This window comes from Harpia harpyja, chromosome 21 (assembly GCF_026419915.1).
Source record: "Harpia harpyja isolate bHarHar1 chromosome 21, bHarHar1 primary haplotype, whole genome shotgun sequence".
Lineage (NCBI taxonomy): Eukaryota > Metazoa > Chordata > Aves > Accipitriformes > Accipitridae > Harpia > Harpia harpyja.
In genome coordinates this window covers 1,815,227-1,836,099 of record NC_068960.1, presented here as the reverse complement: position 1 = coordinate 1,836,099, position 20,873 = coordinate 1,815,227, and the positions used below count along the sequence as shown (strand labels likewise).

Genomic DNA, 20,873 nt, shown 5'->3' with positions numbered 1-20,873 from the left:
CCGGCCCGTTACCCGGGCTGGGGGCACTGCCCGGGCCGGGGGGCCTGGCGGGGCCTAGCGGGAGGCGGGGCCTTGCCGTGCCCCGGGAGGGGGGTGTGTGTCTGTGTGTGTGGGGGGGTCCCCTGTCAGGGAGCCGGGGTGTGGGGGGGACCGGCACCTTCGGTGTATCCCCCGTTGTGCGTCCGTAAGGGGTTGTGGCATGTCCCGGGGTGGTCGTGGTGGGATTGTGGTGTGTCTGGGGGGCGGCGGGGTGGGGGACACTGTGCCATGTCCTGGGCTGTGTTAGGGTCTCTGGTGTGTCCCCCGGGGCGGTGGGCTGCGGTGTGTCCCCTGGTGATGTTAGGCCGGTGGCCGTGGCGTGTCCCCTGGGATGGTGGGACAGGGTCTGTGGCCTGTCCCCAGGGAGCACAAGGGATTGCTGTGGCCTGTGCCCCGGGGTGTAGGGAAGGCTGTGGCCTGTCCGGGGCGGGGGGGGGACACAGGGCATAGCCGGGGGGTTGCTGGGTTTGTGCAGGAGCGTGGGGTGCTGGGGCTGTGCCAGCATGCGAGGAGCGGGTGTCCTGCTCTGGGCCGGGTGTGGGGGTCCCCGAGGGGCAGCGGGTTGGGGCTGGCTGGGGAGACAGTTTCTGAAAGATGTTGCTGTTGATGTGCTGTTGCTGTAATGGGTGTGCTTGTTCTCGCTCCCCTTTTTTCTCCTTGCCGTGGCAGCATTTGGATGTTTGAACACTCAGATTCGTAAGTCCTTCCTCACATCTAGCTACTTTCAACATCTGCTTTACAGTGCCGTGTGCTTGTCCGTTGCTTTTGGACTGGGAACAAGTACTTCAGCTCACACCCGCCAAAAAGTGTGTGTGTGTGTTTATACTTCAGAAATCAGCCCAGAGGTTTTAAAATGGTGGTTGCTCTGTGCGGGATGTGGTGGTGCTGGGCATTCAGAGCTTCCAGAAAATAGTAGCCCAGAGGTCCATATTCCTCGGGTAGCTGCAGGATGCGGGTGCTGAAGGCAGGAGCAGTGTGGGCTCCTTGCTGTTTTGTCCTCGGTGTTGGGCTTCTCCCTTGTTTGAAACAGCTTGAGACACCAGAGCTGTTTGTCAAAGCCACATTGTGATGGCTCTTACTGGTGTTTTCCTGCTTAAAGATTCCCCTTGGGCCTCCCTTAACGGAAACCCTGTTCTGTATTTGCAGGGGCTCAGCGCTGCTTGCTTGTCAGCAATGGCAAAGCCTCAGAGCAAGGATTCTGGACTGAAGGAGAAGTTCAGGAATCTCCTGGGGCTGGGAACATCCCGGGGAAGTTCAAAGTCGTCAGAGGGCAAGCAAACGGAGTTTATCATCACCGCGGAAATACTCAAGGTGTGAGAACTGACCATAGTAAAGGTGGGGATAGTGCCTGGATTACCTGAGCTGAGAGGATTAGAAGGAGGGCTTGCTCATTCTCCTTGCTGTTTTGACATGCATTCCCTCTCCGATCATGCCTTTTTACCTTATCTCTCAATTCATTCTCTGGTGAAATGGATGTAAAACTCACCTACTTCAAAGTTACAGCATTTTAGTTATTCAGTGGTTGAATACTTCTGAGATATTTGATAGGATGGTGTTGCCTTATGTCGGGTTACACGGTGTTTCCTCAAAATATGTTGCTCTTTTTTTATAGTCTGAGCTTGATGAAGTTTATGTGGTGGCAGTTAGCACAAGCCGGAAACTGTTTCTATTTTATGAAAATGTTATGGTTTTGTGAAAATGAAAAAAAAAAAAATTGATTCCAGTAATTGGTACTGCAAGTCTGTAAACAGAATAGTTGGCACACAGGGAGGGAAGCACATAAAAGGGAGAAGGAGACCAGAATCCCTTCCTGTCTGTGCTGGAGCAGCCAAGGTCTTACCCGCTGGAAGGCTGGGGAGCTAGACTTAACAACCCTCCTTTCTCTGTCCTTCTCCCATGAACTGGGTGAGCACCATAGCCAGTGAGTTACTAACTTTTCTGGAGAAAGTTAGGTATTCTGTCCTGGAGGTGAAGAGCTGCTTGGCTCCAGTTCTGTGAAGGTTCTAGTTTTGACAAATCATTTGCTAATGGAAAAAAGTTTTTGGAGAAATTCCTGAAAAGCTCCAGTGATGACTAATGGTTAGATCATTTTGGACAGATGTGTAATTTATTTTTCAGTGGTTCATGATCCCCTTTGAGAAATGAATAAGTGTTTCTAGTAAGATAAACTGTTAGCTTATTTCTACATTTCTTTCCAGGAACTGAGCATAGAATGTGGATTAAGTAATAGGATACGAGCAATCAGTCAAATTTGTGAAGTGGCAAAGACAAAAAAAATTGAGGAGGTAAGTTTCAAAGTGTTCAGTGAATATTGGAAGGATGAAAATTTAAGCAACAGCTCTTAACCTATCGTAAGAGGCTCCTGTAGTTTAGACTGCCTTTTAAAATTGGTAATCCCAGAAGCTGTTTTGTGCTGTCCAAACCTGTAAAAGAATGGCTCACATGCCAAGGAAATTAGTCTTGTCCAACCTACCAACTGTGGAGCAGAGAGGACATAGCTGACGGGCTTCCTGAACTGAATGGAAAGAGAATGCTGCGAATGTTCAGGCCCGTTCAGGACAGTTCATGGGAGATGATGTTAATCCTGTAGAAGAGGTGTTTGCTAGCTCATTCTGTCTTGTTAATAAGCAACCTCAAATTGGTTTTACTCATCTTGTATTTGGGTGAAGGTTTCTGCACAAATGTTCACACTGAAGTAAGTGTGAGAATGAAGAACTTCAGTTACTGGGGTGCAAGTTGTCAGGTAGGACGGCATTTGGTGTCTCTCATGTGGTTCATCTGAGCTTATGACTGAGCAGGTGAGAGTGTCCCTCAGAAAAGAGAACTCTGGACATGAAATCCCTGGAGATCTTGTTCATTAACTTGCCATAATTAATGACTGACCTACGGGGTAAAGATCCCAGAAGCAGCTTAATTTTCCTACTACTGCCTGTCTCCTGTGTTTGTTTTCAGCATGCAGTGGAAGCAATATGGAAAGTGGTAGCTGATATGCTCCAGCCAGAGCGCCCTGTGGAAGCCAGACATGCTGTTCTTCATCTGCTAAAGTCAATCGTTCAAGGACAGGTGAAAACAAACTAACTGTAGAAGAAACACTACACTTAAACTAGGGTTTGTGCAGAGAATGAATGTGAAAAATATTGGGTGGCTCTTTTCTATAACTTTCCATGTTTCTTATTTCTGTTGTGCCTAGTGACTGGGAAGAGGAAGCGTTTTAATTTAAGTCTTGGTTTGACCTCACAGCAAAACTTTTCATACAACTCATAGAAAACTTTTCTGGTTTGGGGCAATGTTCTTGAAAAAGAGGAAATACTTTGGGTTAAATTCAGCATAGTACAGCAAATTTTATATGGTCTTTGCCCAGACCTATTAGTCCTAGTCTGCAGCTGTTTTTGATGTTTCAGCATGTCAAGTATGCAAGAAGTTCTGTATGAGATGCTTTTCTAGCCTGGCCAAGTTAAGCATACTATGAATTCTTGAGATTTCACAAAGTATTATACAAATGTAAGACTGTATCAAACCAAAGTGCTAGTTTTCAGTATTCTGAAAAAATAGGGGTAGATGCTTACGAAAAGAATAGGCATTGATTCTGGTTTGCTGGCTTGTTTTTTTTTAAATGCTCTACTGGCAGTGCTGTCAGTTGCAGTTTCCATGGATTACTTTGTGTATTGGATGCTGTTTGTGTGTTGCTGGACAAAATGCCTCCAGCCCTGAGTGCTGATAGAACAGATTGAGAAGACCTGAGTGATTGTCAGTAGCCAGTGGAGGTTGGAGGTATTTTCAGGAGACTTTCATAGCCTGTAGGAAAAGAAAATAATTTCAGGCATGAAGATTACTGTTATAGACCTTGATAAGGTCCACGCCTTAACTGTCTTTTTTCATTAGTGACACTGTTATCTGCTCTCCTCCCTGCTTTTTTTTTAAGGGTGAGAGATTAGGGATCCTCAGAGCACATTTTTTTAAGGTTATTAAGGACTATCCCTCCAACGAAGACTTGCATGAACGGCTTGAAGTGTTCAAGGCTCTAACGGAGAATGGACGATACATCACCTACTTAGAAGAAGAGTTAGGTGAGTATTGTCTCTACCCCTCTTCATTTTGGTGGGAATAAGTCAAGGGACAGGCATCCAGTGACGTGAGAAGAAGGTAGTGATAACACTTTTGGGTGGAAAGCATATTGTCACAATTTGTTTTCCTTCTTTAGCTGACTTTGTACTACAGTGGATGGATGTTGGTTTGTCTTCTGAGTTCCTTCTGGTTTTAGTGAACCTGGTGAAATTCAATAGCTGCTATCTGGAAGACTATGTAGCTGACATGGTCCAGTAAGTTGGGTTTTTTTTGTTTTTTTTTTTTAACTCCTACATGCTTATTATTGGTAAATTACAGGAGAAAGCTGCAAATCAATATGCAGATAAGTGGAATCTTTTTCATCCGATCGGGATCTGTTTCATTCCAGGTCATACCTGACATTTCTGACAAATACTTGATTTTCCCTTCTTACAATGTTCAGATCTGTTTTAGTTTAGTGGCATGTGCTTTTCCCATTTCATGTGGTGGACCTGATTGCATTGCTTAGTCTTACAACGGGTCTCTGCTTTTGTATTAGTGTAGGCATACTGAGTTGCATTTAAGTGCAACTTTAAAGTAACTTTATAAAAGAGGTTGTAGTGTTCAGTGTCTCTAGGAGTGTTATGAACAATTCCACAGTAAGGGGAATGATGAGTAAAGTAACATGCCAATTTACTTGTCTGTTTTGGCTCTTTGTAATTTGCCTAAAATCGTATTAAGCAAACAACTGTAATTAAATGTTCTTTCCTAACAGCAAGATATGCCTCTTGTGCATTCAGACTTCCTCATCTGTGGACATAGAGGTCAGTAATTTGAGTCTCTTTTAGTACTTTAGAATTCTTTGAAATTTTTTGAAACTGTAACTTTTACAAACAAAATCAGATCATCAGACTCTTCTCTCAGTTTATTCTCATCTTATGAGAAAGCTAATACAATCTGACGAAGTATTTGTAAGCCATTGGATCTCATACACCAATAATCATTTTATTCTAAAACAAACAGAGCATTGATAAGTGAATCAATTTTTCAACAGTGCTTTTTATGGTTTACTGTCCATCTTGCAATAATTTCAAAAAAAAAAAAAAAAAAAGGACATATATGTATCCTTTTTGACATCTAGAAGATTTCCTGGGTCTGCCAGGTTAGCATTTGACCTGCTTTACTTGTAGAGAAGTGTATAACCATTTTGTCTTTCTCTTTCCCAAAGATTTCCTTGCAAGTCCTAGATGCAGTTGTTTGCTATAATTGTCTGCCATCAGAGAACCTGCCAGTATTTATCATCACTTTGTGCCGTACCATCAATGTGAAGGAGCTCTGCGAGCCGTGCTGGAAGGTCAGAACTTTCTTGTAGTTTTGTTTTTTAATGAGTTTGCTGTTTTGGCCTCACAGATGGAAGTGTCAGATGTGCCTGTGCACATCTGCCATAAATTTCAGTTTGGTTTTAAGAGTAAATTAGAAGTTGTTTCAAGTATTAAGGGATCAGCACATTGTTAGTGTAAGTCCTGTCATGTCCATGGAATTTACTCATGGTTTCCTCTCAGCTGCTGCGACAGGCTTCTGTTGTGGCATGGGAATAGCTGGACACATTTACTTACCATAAGCAGGCATGATCGGCCAGCTAACTGCTAATGAGTGTTTTAACAATTGGATATTTAAGCGTTCTGTTTGAATTTGCAGCTTATGCGCAACCTTTTGGGAACTCATTTGGGACACAGTGCCATCTACAACATGTGCAGGATCATGGAAGACAGGTAAAGAAGGTGTATCTAAGAAAACCCAAGGAATTCAGTAGAGGTCCTGTTGAGATAGATAGGGAGTCGCTGACCTCAGTAGAACAAGCTGAAGGTTCTGGTGCTTAGAAGGGAATTCCCTTCTTAGTTATGCTGCTGAATTGCTCATTTTTTGGCTTTTCTGAATTTAATTTTCCTTTGTTTAAAGTTGTACTAAATGATTTTCTGCTTTTAATGTTTGTAAATTGCTGTATAAGGTTCTGATGTATAACAGCTGGGAATTCCTACTCTGACAGTGTATATTCCTATTGACTCTTGTATGCTAAAATAATTGTAGCGTGGTCTAAGACTTTCCTTCCATCTGTTCTTAGAGCTTACATGGCGGATGCAGCGCTGCTGAGAGGAGCTGTGTTCTTTGTTGGGATGGCTCTGTGGGGTGCTCATCGCCTCAATTCACTCAAGAATTCCCCAACTTCAGTGCTGCCTTCATTCCTCAAGGTAGGATGGGATGCTGGAGGAACTTTTTAATCAGGTATATATCTGGATCTGTACAAATTTAGAACAAAAATGTGGTCCCCTACACCAAAGAGATCTTTGTATGCATGAAAGACGAGAGGCAGCAATTGCGTAGGGGGTGAAACATGGGGAAACAGTAAAACAACAGAGGATTTAAGTTTGAAACTGAGGCCTCCTCTGGAATATCTTTGTTGGCCAGAAAAATAAAGTCTGAATTCTTTTTATCAAATACCTGCATTGTGGGTACTTTAGCTTAAAAAATAAAAACAAAGCAAAAACTTTCACTCTTTCCAGTGTGTGGTACAAAAAGCAAGGGATGGTGTCTTCAGGGACAGCCTCAGAGCTCTCTTAAAATTGTCATCCAAGTGCATCAAGCAGGAATTACTAGCTTTAACCTCATGTGTGTTTGCTCTGTAAGATGGGACTGTATTTGACATCTGATCTACAGCTGTTTGCAAGAGTGCATAACTGCACTTTATAAAATGGTTCTTTGCTTTGCCCTTTGTGTGTATAGACTGGAATATATTTAACTCAGACCTTCAGGCTAAGTTCCTAATTAGTAAGACGTGTTTCATTTGAATTTAAGAGGGTTTCTGATCACTACTTTCCAACTGTTAACTGACTGAAATGCTTTGTATTCCAGGCCATGACATGTCCCAATGCAGTTGTGTCTTACGAGATAGTTCTGTCCATAACACGTCTAATAAAGAAGTATGGAAAGGAGCTGCAAGCTGTAACGTGGGATATCCTTTTGGACATCATGGAGCGATTACTGCAACAGCTGCAGGTAAGTGTTGAGCCTGTCTTGATGTGCTTTCAATCAAAAGACCTTGCCATAAATATTTTTGCAAATTGATGTCCTGTTTGTACACTCTAGTGAACTTTGAAGCTGAGTGAAGGTTTAGCCCAATTCTCAACACTGTGCTTCTCAACTGAGTTTTCTGTTTGTATTTAAAAGTTAGCACTTTCTGGTAAGGTAGAAGTCTTTTAGGAATGTGTTTGTCTCTATTTCAGAGTCTGGAGAGCCAAGAACTTAAGTCCATTGTACATGATCTTTTGACTACGGTAGAAGAACTCTGTGACCAGAACGAATTCCATGGCTCTGAAGAGAGATTTTTTGAGCTGGTAGAAAGATGTGCTGATCAGAGACCAGTAAGACTTTACTTATTATTGTCTTCCTTTGTTGCCAGTTGAATCTGTTTTGTTACTCAGTACGCTTGAAAGTTGGGAGTCCTAAAATAGCAAGTGGCCAGAAAATCACAGCAAGGACTTACATGAGCCTTATTCTTGGGGTGGGAGCTGGGGGAATGGATATATTGTATTTACTTATACACTAAAAAAAAATTCTTGATCTTTCTGTGAAAGGAATCTTCTGTATTAAACTTGATAACATACAGAGCTCAATCCATTCATCCTGCCAAAGATGGCTGGATTCACAACCTGCAGATGTTAATGGAGAGATTCTTCAGGTATGAAATCATAACTTTGTGAATACAAGGCACTTTCAAATGTTTCTTGCCACTTTTTCATGTTAGATAATTTTGTCTTCTGAAGTTCTAATCTTAGTAAATGACTTCTAAGAAGTATGGTAGTTCCAGGGCACGGTACATGAAAGGATTTTGTTTAACAGAAGAAAAACTTTGCACCAAGTTATTTATGCTGCTGCTTTTTTTTTTTCTTTATTTCCATTGCATGGTGCTATTCCAGTTAGCTTAGGCAGTTATGTGTTCCACTCCACAGCACTTTGTAGTTCTGACACCAAACAAGACTTTCCTGTTAAGCATCAGGATTGCATATGGTTATCCAGTATTAAAGTTATCTGATTTTGAATTGGTACTCCTAAAAGTATTCTTGTGCTCTAAAATAACAACATACAGCAATAACAAACTTCTGTCTCGTCTGTGAAATGCTGCCAAAGAGCAACTCTTCCTCGATGCCATATGTTTGGTTTTAAATTTGCTCACCAGAGTTTGGATTGGAAATAGGAAAGCTGCAGTTACAGGTCTCCAGAAACAGTAAAAGCTGAACTGGAATTCCAGTTTCCAGTTATTCTTGAATCTGATTTTGTATGTAGAGACATTAACCGAAGGCTCAGCTGATCTCTAACAGTTTTTGTTCTAACTCTTAAGAAGTTTCTTAGTTTACTTTAGTTTTACTTTCCTTTTCTCCTCTTCCCCCTTCCCTAAATATCAGCAACTTTATTTTATTCATCTTGAATTTGCTCTTCCCATTTTAGGAACGAAAGTCGTAGTGCTGTTCGTATTAAAGTTCTGGATGTCTTGTCCTTTGTCCTGAGTATTAACAGACAGTTCTATGAGGTGTGTGTTTATCTGTTTCTGATGATCACATGTGAGATCTTAAGTGGGTGGGAAAGGCTTTGGTGAGGCATGTTTTACGGTGTGCTTCAGGTCATCTCTGCCACTGGGGAATGCACAGAACTGTGCTTTAAGGTTGCACGCAATAGACATGTTTCTTTAGGATGCTTGTAGGAGGACTTGCCTTTTAATTGTCCTTAGTTGGACACAGGTATGTGCAACTTGCAGTGGGAGCTGCTGTGTTTTGAGGACATACCTGGTTGTGTATTTGCTTCCCTGTATTAAGGTAATTAATTCCCTATGCATTTTGTTTTGGAAGAAGGGAAAGTCAATGTGAGAGATGCAGAGTTTATTTAAAAGCTTTGTAAAAAGATGAGGTCTGGACGTAATCTGATGTGAGCAGATTGACTTGTCTTACTGCTTGCAGTTTAATTGCAATCCAAGATGGAAGCTGTCTGAGAGAATTGTTACAGAAGAGCTGTGGGGATGTCTTCGGCTCCTTGGAATGTACCCAGAGTGTCAGAGGACAGGAAGGGGCAGAGGTGCTTCTTGGATTCCTTCAAGATTTGTGAAAACATGATGCTGTTGCGTGTTTCTTCTCTCTCTCAAAAAACCAAGCCCTAGAAATCCCTTGCCAGCAGTCTACTTGAGCCTGGGCTATCAAGTCTGTAGGATAGATGAAAACCAAAGCATTGAATCCAAGTTCAATAAAAGTCATAAATATTTGGAGGGATGGCATACAGAAACACTTAATTGAATAGAAGAGGAAAGATCAAGGAACCAAACAGTTAGTTGAGGAACAAGCCTGATATCAGAACATCAGTGTTCTTTTGTTCGTAATTATTTGTCTTTTTAACATGCTGATTGAAAAACTGACAGCGAAATGTAAAGGCTTATTAAGGTCTGTCCTCTTGCAGGAAGAGCTGATAAACTTGGTTGTGATCTCTCAGCTGGCTCACATTCCAGAGGATAAAGACCATCAAGTCCGAAAACTGGCCACTCAGCTACTCGTAGATCTGGCTGAAGGCTGCAACACACATCACTTTAACAGCTTGCTTGATATCATAGAAAAGGTGAGGCAGTTTGGTCAATTGTCAGTAGTATCACCACATCTTTTGCCAGATCCTCTTACTGTGACTGAGGAGACTAACCCGTGACTGTTACCAGTTGCATGGCTCAGCAGGATATTGTAAAACTGCTGGGTTTTGGAGGATGCAAGTCTGAAGTGCAGAGCGGAAGGGAGCTTTAGCAACCCTATCAATGCACATCCAAGCTACGTGACAGGGCTTGCAGAATTTCCAGCAGGGATGGCTTGCTGTAGTCTTTCCTGATCTTCCAGGATGGAAATAAAGAAAAGGTGTGTTGCAGATTTAAACCATGTATTGCTTTTCTTTTTAAAAGGTAGCTGCACATTCTCTCTCATCTCCTTCTGAACTGGAAGAGAGGGACTTGCTATCGTATTCAGCTTCCTTGGAGGATGTCAAGACAGCAGTTCTTGGACTCTTGATAATTCTTCAGGTAAATGTTGCAAAGCATTAAATGTGTTTTCTTCAGAATAGTCTTCTGCTGGATTTGGCTTTTTAGATAACCGTTCTCCCACTATTAAATATTCTGACTTTTGTTTTATCCACTTAATATTTTAACTCTTGTTTTGGTCATTCCTTTTGCTTTTGGGTACTGTATGACTGTCTGCTAAATGTTTTATTTTCTTAATTTTGATTGCACAATGAATATAAGCACATTTTCATGTGTGGAGGGCAGATGTGTTTGTAAACTAGCAGAAAGGGAGTGGTTCATAACCTTGAGTAGATCCCTTGTGTTTGGGTAGCGTGTCCTGAGATACGGTTAAGCAGTTGTGAAGAGCTGATTGTTCCAGCCGGTGCCCTTCTGGAGCCAGGCAGAGTTGCTCTGCAGTCTTTGCAGGGGTCCTGACCAGAGCCATATGTTCATCTTGTTTTCAGGAGCAAGTTTTTGCTGTGTTTTTCTTGAAGTCTGAGTGCAGATATGCATTTCTGAATAATAAGTGTCAGTCTGCCTTTTGATTTGTGTTTCTGTTTCCCTGTAGACAAAACTCTACAGCTTACCCTCCAGCCACGCAATGCGGGTGTATGAGATGCTTATTCACCACGTCCAACGCCATTATATATATGCGTACAGCCTTGCTGTTGCTAGCAGCATCAGATTGCAGGTATGAGCAGTAACCTATGCTTTTAGGTCGAGAGCTGCATGCTGTCTGTGGAATTCTTGGGTGGCAGATGGGGAATGTGTGCTCTAGAGCTTGCCAGAAGTAGAATTAAATGTTTCTTTGCTAATAGGAGTATGTATATGTACTGTAACACCAGAATTGATGCCTCCTACAGAACTAGCCACAGCATCTATTAAAAATTCCCTTGTACTTGCAAAAGTATCACATGGGGAGGTGGAAGAGTATTCCACTGGCTTGGGTTTTGAGTGATTCCATTGTCTTCTCTGTTACAGGTGTTTGATTTCCTACTGATGCTTCGAGCTGACTCCCTCCACCGTCTTGGCCTTTCCAACAAAGATGGAGCAGTGAGGTTCAGCCCTTACTGTCTATGTGATTTTGTGTAGGTTTCTCATTGTATTAAGCAAAAGCTGTTTTCCAAACTATTTGGTATTTTTGCATGAGCTTAATGGTCCATCAGTAGCAATCTGCAGTTTTTCTAAATCTTCCAAACCCGGATGAATCAGCTGCTAGACAAGTCTACAGTTACAGCCTAGGATTGTCTCAGCTAATAACTCATTGGTGAATTGTTCCAGACCTCTCAATCTCAGATGTGAAATTTCTGTTCCTGCTCACAAAACTTCATAAAAATATTTGCAATTTCCTGCCTCAGACTAGTTTTCACATTGAGGTTTGATTCAATGATTTGTACAAATCTGGCTATTTTTAATTTTATAGCTTGGTCTGAAGTTCTTTGTGTAACATGCCCCAAAAGATACCTTTCTAAATTTGCTAGGGCCTGGATAGAAGAATCTTTAACCTGACCAAACTGACTCATTGCTGTCTGTCTACTGGGCAATCCTGTGTTTCTTAATTGAAAATGCAGTTTGTATTGTTGTTTGGTAATTAAACTGGCTACCAAATAAGGTAGCACTGTAGATCACATGAATAGGCTCTTCTGAGCTTGATTTTACATTACATGTATTTTTCTCCCTTTCCATGTTGTAGAGAAGCAGAGAAGAGGGCTTCTGAGAAAAAGCCCACTGGTACGCTCTCTCCGCCTTCAGGAAGTCCCAGTGTGCCTTCCCAGAACGCCACCATTCGGATAGGGCATCTGCCGTATTCAATGGTCTTTGGTGTCCTTCTGCAGTGTTTGAAGCAAGTACGTCCACTGTTAATGATAGTTGTCATCTTCATGTGAAATACGTCAACTTAAACCAGCTGGCTAGAGAATTCTGTCCCAGAGTATCTAAATAACGTCTGAAAAGCAATACGTAAATCCTCCTCCTTGGACAGAACCTGCGTGTAATTGTGCAGCTTTACAACCACCAGTGGGAGCACAGGTTCAGCTCTTCAGAAACTGAGCAAAGCTTTCATTTCACTCTGCTTCAGAGCAGATGAGTAAAAAATGTGTGTGTTAAACAAAGATCACGTAAGTCATCCTGTTTCTGAAAGGGCATTTGAAACTAAAAGAAACTCTCCTACTGCAAGTTTTGGAAGTATTTTGAGAACTGATTAATGTTTCAGTTGCTAACAAACGGTAAATATAAATTGTTCATTAGTGTTGTATTGGACATAGTTATGTGCTGAGGGGTTGTCTTGCTCTGGAAGTTAATTTGTGCTAGTGCTTAGGAGAACTGAATTCTGGCTCTGTCTTTTTGAGCTCAGTCAGGTCTGGATACAAGTTGTCTTCCAGTTTGCGGTGCCAGTATTGCACCTAGAGCTGGATGACAGACAGGCAGTAACTGGTGACAGTTAAATGCCACTTCTTTTTATGTAGTTACGATGACAAGACATACATCTGCCTAGGAAATGGCACGTTGTCTGAAATTTGATTGGTCTTACTTTTAAACTGAACTGAAATCATACAAAAATTTTCCACCTTAACTTTTTCTTTCTTTCCAGGAGACAGACTGGAAGGTGTTGAAGTTGGTCCTCAACAAATTACCTGAATCCCTCCGCTATAAAGTGCTATTTTTAACCTCTCCTTGTAACATAGACCTCCTGGCCTCCGCACTGAGCTACATGGTAATGCCATGCACCCTACTGATGTATAATCACCAGATCCTTAGTTTGCTTGAGAGTTGGTTGGGGGGGGGTTTTGAGTTGGTATTTTTATTTTCTTCTCTTCAGTCTAATATTTTGAAGATTAGCATGCTGGTCGTCAATCCTTGCTTACCTTCCCTTTTTGTGAGGGTTGTTTTAGGTACAGAAGTAGGTAATAATGAGTGTTCTTTATGTATGTATGTATACATGTGAAAAGGGAGCTATGGGCGGTGCCTGTCTACTGCCTTTTAGAGAGTATTTTTAGTGTGAGGTGTTCTAACTTACTGTGTGATGTATCAGCTCACAGACAAAAAGACTACTGACAGGCTCCATGGTACCCCGGAAGGCTTTTCTCGCACTGATTTGCATCTGGCTGTAGTCCCAGTACTGACGGCATTAATATCTTACCATAATTACCTGGACAAAGCTAAACAGGTATGGGGAAAGTAAGAGTCTGTAGGGGGAACGGGGCCTGAGTCTGTATAGTAGAGCATTTTCTCATACTACCTGATTAGGAGACTTAAGTGCAAGGTAACACTACCCTTTTCTGTTGTAAAAAGCTGCATCTCCTGCATTTGGGTTGGGGTCAGGGGTGGAAAAAATGCTTCGCTAACTTTGTGCAGCAGTAACTGTCCAGTCAGTTGGATTCACTGTTCTCTGTCCATACCTGTTTCCCCTCACAGGTTGCTGAGTGACTTTAACCTCTGCTGGAAGACCCTGATAAACATAAAAGTTCTGTTTAATCAGAAACTTTAATATTAATTTCTAAAATGTCTACTTGATTCAAGTCCCATCTTAAGATTTTGGCCTAGAATACATGCAATGTTATTTAGGGTTCTGTGTTAGTGCATTCTTGGTAGGAATTCATGTGTGTCATACAGGCCTTGCAGTAGTGATACCTTGCAAGCTATTCTGAAATGCTAACTGAAATCAGGAGATGGTACATGGGAGGTTTTCTCATTCCCTGTATTACGACTTTTTTTTTGTTTTTTACTCTTCTAGCGTGAAATAGTGTATTGCCTGGAACATGGTCTTATTTATCGCTGTGCAAACCAGTGCGTTGTGGCACTCTCTGTCTGTAGTGTCGAGATGCCTGACATCATCATAAAGGCACTTCCTGTCTTAATAGTCAAATTAACCCACATTTCTGCTACAGCCAATATGGCAATCCCTCTCTTAGAATTTCTTTCAAGTAAGTTGTAATGTTCTTCTACTTTTGATCTTCTATAGTTGTAAACGTATTGTTTGCACTGAATATGGGTATTTTGATTGTGTTAGTCATGTTGAATGCAGTGAAAGCGTTTCTTGGTTTTTGGTGATGCCCTTGCACCATCCTCAAGATATAAATATTTGATCATCTCTTGTTTGTTACTGTTTTTCTGTTTAAAGCACTTGCACACAGTGAAGAAAGAGACATGCTTTGTGTAGTGCAGCCATACAGTGATGGGAAATATGGAGCTGCTTTTTCCACCTTGCTGCTTATAACTTAAATGGCATGAAATTATACTATGATGTTAACTTCCATGTCTGCTGATGATTTAGAAGAAACAAAACGATTCAAATTAAACTGAATTGTGATATTGAATAGGTTGTGTTCAGACCTCACCTGTGTTGGTTTTCTCTTGAACTGTTCTAGCTCTAGCGAGGCTGCCTCACCTCTACAGGAACTTTGCAGCAGAGCAGTATGCCAGTGTGTTCGCCATCTCCCTGCCATACACAAATCCTTCCAAGTAAGTTCATAGCAATTGTGCTTCTTCCTCATCTGTAAAATTAAGAGAATGAAACGTGCTTTTTTTTTTTGTAGTACTTGGGTCAAGGTTGTTTATAGGATATTGCTCGTTTTGGTATCTCCAGGCTTTTTCTGAAGAAGGGTCATATTCACCTTGGACAAAATATCTGTTTTTCTGGAACAGAACTTTTTGAGGTTTTTTTCTTTATACTTACAGTAGGTAAAGGAACAGTGCTGCTTCTCAGGTTGAAAAGTCCTTCTGTTCAGTTCTGGAATGGCATCATAATGCAGCATTAAACTCTGTGGAGACCTTTCTGCTGTTTTAGGTTTAACCAGTACATCGTTTGCCTGGCCCATCATGTGATAGCTATGTGGTTCATTCGGTGTCGCCTTCCCTTCCGAAAGGACTTTGTCCCCTACATTACAAAGGTAATGGACTGTGCTGTATCAAACAGTATGTAATAAAAATGATGACATAAAATTTGAGAAGTTTAAAAGTTCTGTTTGAAGCTAGAAAAATTCTACTTTTCTTGTCAACATCTTTTTCAAAACTGACTGTGAGTTCTTGTGTGGTGGCCCATGATTGCAGTCTTTCAGCTGCACGTCCTAGCCATTCAAAATGTTATCTGTTTGTCTCAATTGGCAGGGTTTGCGCTCGAATGTCCTCCTTTCCTTTGATGACACGCCTGAGAAGGACAGTTTCAGGGCTCGCAGTACAAGCCTGAATGAGAGGCCAAAAAGGTAAATTATATTTGACTCCAGGGTCTTGTGTTCTCTGTTCTAGTGCTGACACCTTTCCATGTGTTTTTCTGAAGGAGGCCGGGTCTAGTTATCCAAAATCTGACCGTGCATTTAAGCAAGCAAAGTAAACCTCTTTAGGTCAAGGGATTGGTAAAAGACAAACTTAGGTTGGTAAGAAGCTGCAATCAAATCAAGCTGACAGTCCGATAGTACATATGAGGGCATCGCTGGCTGTTCTGCAAGCCTTTGCAGTAAGGTGTGGGGCTTTTTGTTGTTAATTTTTGAAAATCAACAGTTCTTTCAGGTTGATGTGTGTCAGTACGATGCTACCAGAGGTAATAGAGAAGGGTAATACCAGAAGTAATAGAATACCATGTTCATATTGATAGTGTTAACTTCTTTTGATAATTGATCTGTAACAACTATTTAAATGATTGCCAGAGAAATTGTTGTGATTAGCAACCTGTATAAATTGAGAGCGCCAATGCTGTGTTTTTCCATAGTGTTATCTGTCAAGTCAGTGTACTGGGTGGCAGATAGCTGCCTTTTGTGTATCTGGATGTCCTGATTTTGAATCTTGAAGCCATTATGTCAGTTTTAGGTAAAGCCTAATGTCTTTACAAGTCAGAATGTATCTTGCCAACAGTCTTTCAAAGTAACATTTGCCGGGATAGGAAAATATTCCTTGGAAGGCATTCAGGGTTTCTCTAATGTCCTTTTACCTGCAGGGCTTACCTAAATTGGTTCACTTAACTTGCTTCAGTGTTAATGTGCAGTAAGCATACAGTGGCATCTGAACCCTGGGGAAAGTGCCTCTACTTTAACTGCAAGGCTCAATGAGTATCTTGCAATGAAGAAACACCATCCCTGCCCTAATGCTATAGCTGTAAACCCTGTTTTGTGTTTCATCTCTCCCTCCCATCTCCTCCTCTTTCATTCAGAAACTTGGAAGAGAAGCCTTTTGACACTCGTCTCTCGAATTAGAATTTCAACTAATCTTTTTTCCAAAAACCTGTTAAATTCTACCAGGTTGGAATACTACTGTAGCTAAAGGCTTTTGCTAGTGCTGCTGGATCACTTTCCACAGAAGTCTCTGCTAAGGAGTGTGGGCTGTACTCAGGCAGCAACCCGAAACACCAGAATGACAGGATGCTACTGTTTCTGAGTCTGTCTGAGCTTGGATTCTGGCCAAGTGAGAGGGGGAAATAGCTTTGAGCACATGCCTGTTTCCTCGCTTGAGAAGCTTGTGTGCTTAGTTTTCACTCCTTGAGCCCAAAGAATAAGCATTTCTGTGCCCTAGCTGAGGTGCTGGGTGTTCCAAGAGATCAAGATCCCAACGGTTCCCAAGGTTGCTGAATGGCACGATGTTGGTGTAGGTGATTATCTCAAAGTATGAGCCTTTGCTCTGTGCAGTCACATCTCCAGCTGTGGCCAAAAGTGATCTGTCAGAGTTTGTTGGGAGAAGGAGGACAAAGAAATTCTGATCCTTCCAGATGGCTATCTGAAATGTAATAATTCACTGCAAGGAGGATAGCAAATAAATCGCGTTTAGAAAGAACCAGAAGAGTTAAATTGGTATCCCCATTTTATATATGGGGATGTGAACTGCTGGACCAACTGTTATGTCCAAATTAATACTGAGCCAGGCATGTATCTCAGCCATGACTAATTAAAGTGCCTTGTAGATGTTAACTGCTGTCATCTCCCACGTGTGGTTGGCACCTGACAGCATAAAGGCTTATCTTCCTCTCTGTTCCAGTTGAAAGTCAAGTGGGTTACCTTGAGCCATGTGAAATAAGATAGCTTGTTTGACAGAAAAGCATGACACAGTCAGCAACAGCCAAGAGGATGTTTGTCTTTTTGCCCTTCCGTCTGTGCAGCGTGAGAAGGATCAGTCTCGTATAGACGGGCTGAGTCTCCCCCAGTGTCTTGAGCTGAGCGAAGGGGCACCTCTGACTGGCCCTGGGTGTTTTTGTGATTCGGGGTAGAAGCTCAGATTTGGGCCTGGCCTAACAGGTAGAAATGGCTGACGTATTCCTGTGTCTCTTAGAAAAATGTGCTGCTACCTGGTATTGGTAAAGCATTTTAGGATCTGGTCTCTGTGGAAGTAGTCAGGTTTTTAGCCGTGCTGAAGCGGTGAGTTGGGGCAACACAAGAGGTGGTTGAACTGCACAGAACTTCTCAGACTTGAGAAATTTGTGCCAAATTAGCATTCAGGTGCTTTTGCCTTTGTTTAACAGTGCAGTATTCCAACTATCATTTCAATCAGTTTTTTGTTTTAACTTGTACTAATTTCATTTGTTTTGTAGCACGTTTAAAATCTTGTTTTCAAAATGTGGTTTGTCTTTTTAATGCTTTCAGCTCTGCTTGTTTGTACGTTTTAATTTTTGTTTTCCTTTTTTGGCATTTGTTTTATTTTACATCACCCTCCGGGATCCCCCAATATTGACCCTGTGACCTGTGACCTTTCAACCTACATCCCTACAATGATTTCCTCCCTTCCTGTGACCTCTTTTGGGGCTTGGTGCTTCTCCACCTAGTAGTTTAAGACTAGCCAAAAATGCAAAGCAAGGCTTGAATAACTCTCCTCCAGTGAAAGAGCTGAAAGAATCCTCTGCAGTTGATGCCTTCCGATCCCGCAGCATCAGTGTGTCTGAACATGTGGTCCGCAGGTAGAGGCACTTTAAATGGGGAGAATCCAAGAGCAACTCAGCGCTTGGAAATTTTACTGCAAGGGTGGGTGGAAGCAGGGTGGATTTGCATGTGGGATGCTTGCATGACTTTGTTACGCAATAAAGATATGGCCTTAGCCACAGTCAAAGGTTTTGGGAAAGTATCATGGATATCCCATGGCTTCCCAACGCCGGCTTTTGGGTTGTCACATCACACCTATGTTGCGTATGGTTACTTGCCCTATTCTCTGATGCTTTAGCAACAAAAATTTCTATTTTCAAAGTAAAGATGGTGAAGGGGGGGAAAAACAAACAAAAAACCACTTAAAAAAAAAAAAAAAGAAAAAGGTTGCATTCTGTGCAAGTGAGAGTCCTGGTTAAAACTCACTAAAACTTCAGCATTCTAAGCAGTGACTTGCCCCAGGAGAGGCTTTTGATACTCTGCAAACTTACGTACAGGCCCTCCTCCCAAACTATGAGGAATAGTTCTGGCCTCAGTTTAGGCTTTGTTCTTTGAGGCAAAGTTTGCTGACAGAGGTATTCTGGTCTAAAGTATGATGCCGGGAAAACCCTATTTTGTCTTTCTGTAGGGCAGTGAAATGTATACTCAGCCCATATGAAGCTATTGCTTTCACGAATAAAGAAAACAAGTTTTGATTGCAGACATTGATTTGCTCACATGAAAGATGAAACAATTTATGCTAGTTTTTAAAACGTATTTCTGGATCACTTACCTTGAGTGTTAAACTGCTGTCTATAACATGTTGGTTTAAAAGCTGAATCTGAAGATTTGTGCCTTAATCTGTAAGGATTGCTGTCAGTGGAATTTTATTTTCTGTGGTTTTATTTTTGACTATAACTATATGGTATTTGTGGGAGAGACACTGAAGTGACTGAATGGTGAATACAATTCTGGCACTTCATTCTCTCATATCCCCATTAATCTATTAGGTGACTTTCTTCTCTTGTATTTATGTGTGAATGGTAGCAACTGAAAGTTCAGATAATTACACTGAATGATGCCAAAGAAGTTGCCACGTTATAAAAAATTTGGCTGTACTTCAGCTTAGTTTGTGTTATGATGGCATAAGGAGTCGTCTTTATAAAATATTGCAATCCAGCCTGTTACAGCAATTGTTTTAAATTGCATTGCTAACTTGGCTGATTTGTAGGCAGAGTTGCTCTTTATTCTTGTGCCAATTTCCTGTTCAGAGTGCAATTTTTTTCTGTTTCAAGTTAAATTAGGTTTTATATAGCTATTGAATTTGGAGGAAAAAATCAATATATGAAGGGGGTGCAACAGAGAAAAAAGCAAACTACAGGATTATAAAGTTAAGGCTGGAATGCACCTATTTATGGCTCATGGGCAACATGTTGCCTGGGTAACTGTGCAGGTCATGGGATGCTTGCCCTCACTATAGGTTGGTGAACTCAAAGCATGGTGCTGCCACTCACTATTTGCTTGGTGCACTTGCCCATGGGCCACCCAACATCAGAGAGCACTGGCCTGACCTAGTCAGTTGATGGACATTTAAATGTTTCTCAGTCTCTCAAGATAAAATACACTTTCTGCAACGACAATCGACAAAGCACAACATGAGGCTGATCCAAAAATATTTTTATTATGTCCTGGGTTTAATGTCTGGCCACCTCTCTGATCTGGCACATGCATGTATCGCAGGTGTTCTGCATCACGCTGTCTTTCGGGTGACAGGGACAAACATTTTGCAATGTGATCTGTCAGTTGGAAACATTCTCTTCTAGTCGGATACAAACATCCATCACTAGTTCAAGCCTGGGCTCTGCAGATGAAAATTCAATGGCTCAGGCTGATGACAACTTAAAAAATCTCCACCTGGAACTCACTGAGACCTGTCTGGATATGATGGCTCGATACGTCTTTTCAAACTTCACTGCCGTGCCTAAGAGGTAGGGGTCAGTCAGTGACCACGGGAGAGATGTTTTTGTTTGAGGTTCATATTTCACTTTATTAGTGGAAAATTACCATGACACATTTGAGATTCTGGCAGGCCCAGGCTCTGAAGCCATTCCTCGCAGATAAAATCTGGCTTGGCTTAATATGAGGTTAGATGAGAGAAGTCCATTGGAGCCAATCAGCCTTTGCCTCAGCCTTGAACTGTCCAGAAGGAGATGCCTTGAAGGCATGCTGTCTGTGAGCAGTGCTTTGCTCCATGTCCTTGCTGGGTAATCAGTCTTTACTACAGAACGGAGTGTTGTGCCAGCTGGCTTCAAATGGAGGGCATTTACTTTTCTTGCTAGCCCTTCCCAGAAGGAGACACATAGCTCAGAAAAGGCTCGTTCCCTTCTGCTCTGTGATGTGTGTCCAGGATTGAACTAGACTGCTCTGTAATATGTGTCCAGTAGCACTACTATCAATTGATACTAAATTCAGCTCATCCCTTATCCTGATGGATAATGTGTATGTTGATGACCAGAGGGTACGTTAAAAATGCTGTATTAAGAAGGAAAGCAGGCAGTACCTCCTGCACAGTTACATGAAATAAGCCACCTGTGTAGGCTCTGTGCTCTGCAATCTGAGAGCTGTGTTCATCACGAATGTGTTTCTAGGTCTCCTGTGGGTGAGTTTCTGTTGGCTGGAGGAAGGACAAAGACGTGGCTGGTTGGTAACAAGCTGGTGACCATCACTACAAGTGTTGGAACAGGGACAAGGTCCTTGCTTGGCCTAGACTCTGGAGACCTCCAAAGCAGCACAGAGTCAAGGTAATTTTTGCTCCTGTTTCTAGAAACTTCCACCTAACAAAGTCACTTAAATCACTGTGACAGTGCAACTTTTTAGGTTTTCCTTTTACCAGAAGA

General features: G+C 41.9%; 1 protein-coding gene across 7 annotated transcripts in view; it reads left to right on the top strand.

The window, feature by feature from the left end:
• Window positions 1-274: 274 nt before the first annotated feature.
• Window positions 275-20,873, top strand: part of TSC2 (TSC complex subunit 2) — a 34,366-nt gene continuing 13,767 nt past the window's right edge. The window contains exons 1-28 of one of the 7 annotated variants that reach the window (XM_052773112.1): window positions 275-735; window positions 1,186-1,350; window positions 2,238-2,324; window positions 2,992-3,102; window positions 3,962-4,106; window positions 4,241-4,358; window positions 4,859-4,907; window positions 5,312-5,437; window positions 5,782-5,855; window positions 6,206-6,332; window positions 6,994-7,137; window positions 7,365-7,502; window positions 7,716-7,819; window positions 8,587-8,668; window positions 9,583-9,738; window positions 10,067-10,183; window positions 10,731-10,853; window positions 11,144-11,250; window positions 11,856-12,009; window positions 12,753-12,875; window positions 13,194-13,328; window positions 13,896-14,085; window positions 14,530-14,623; window positions 14,949-15,051; window positions 15,269-15,363; window positions 17,904-18,035; window positions 19,800-19,964; window positions 20,625-20,777. In XM_052773112.1, the coding sequence (XP_052629072.1) occupies window positions 1,213-1,350; window positions 2,238-2,324; window positions 2,992-3,102; window positions 3,962-4,106; window positions 4,241-4,358; window positions 4,859-4,907; window positions 5,312-5,437; window positions 5,782-5,855; window positions 6,206-6,332; window positions 6,994-7,137; window positions 7,365-7,502; window positions 7,716-7,819; window positions 8,587-8,668; window positions 9,583-9,738; window positions 10,067-10,183; window positions 10,731-10,853; window positions 11,144-11,250; window positions 11,856-12,009; window positions 12,753-12,875; window positions 13,194-13,328; window positions 13,896-14,085; window positions 14,530-14,623; window positions 14,949-15,051; window positions 15,269-15,363; window positions 17,904-18,035; window positions 19,800-19,964; window positions 20,625-20,777 (3,290 nt within the window). In that variant the 5' untranslated portion in view covers window positions 275-735; window positions 1,186-1,212. Of the gene's footprint in view, window positions 1,351-2,237; window positions 2,325-2,991; window positions 3,103-3,961; window positions 4,107-4,240; window positions 4,359-4,858; window positions 4,908-5,311; window positions 5,438-5,781; window positions 5,856-6,205; window positions 6,333-6,993; window positions 7,138-7,364; window positions 7,503-7,715; window positions 7,820-8,586; window positions 8,669-9,582; window positions 9,739-10,066; window positions 10,184-10,730; window positions 10,854-11,143; window positions 11,251-11,855; window positions 12,010-12,752; window positions 12,876-13,193; window positions 13,329-13,895; window positions 14,086-14,529; window positions 14,624-14,948; window positions 15,052-15,268; window positions 15,364-17,903; window positions 18,036-19,799; window positions 19,965-20,624; window positions 20,778-20,873 lie in introns of all 7 variants that reach the window. The other 6 variants (XM_052773109.1, XM_052773108.1, XM_052773111.1 and 3 more) reach the window with 6 other exon arrangements.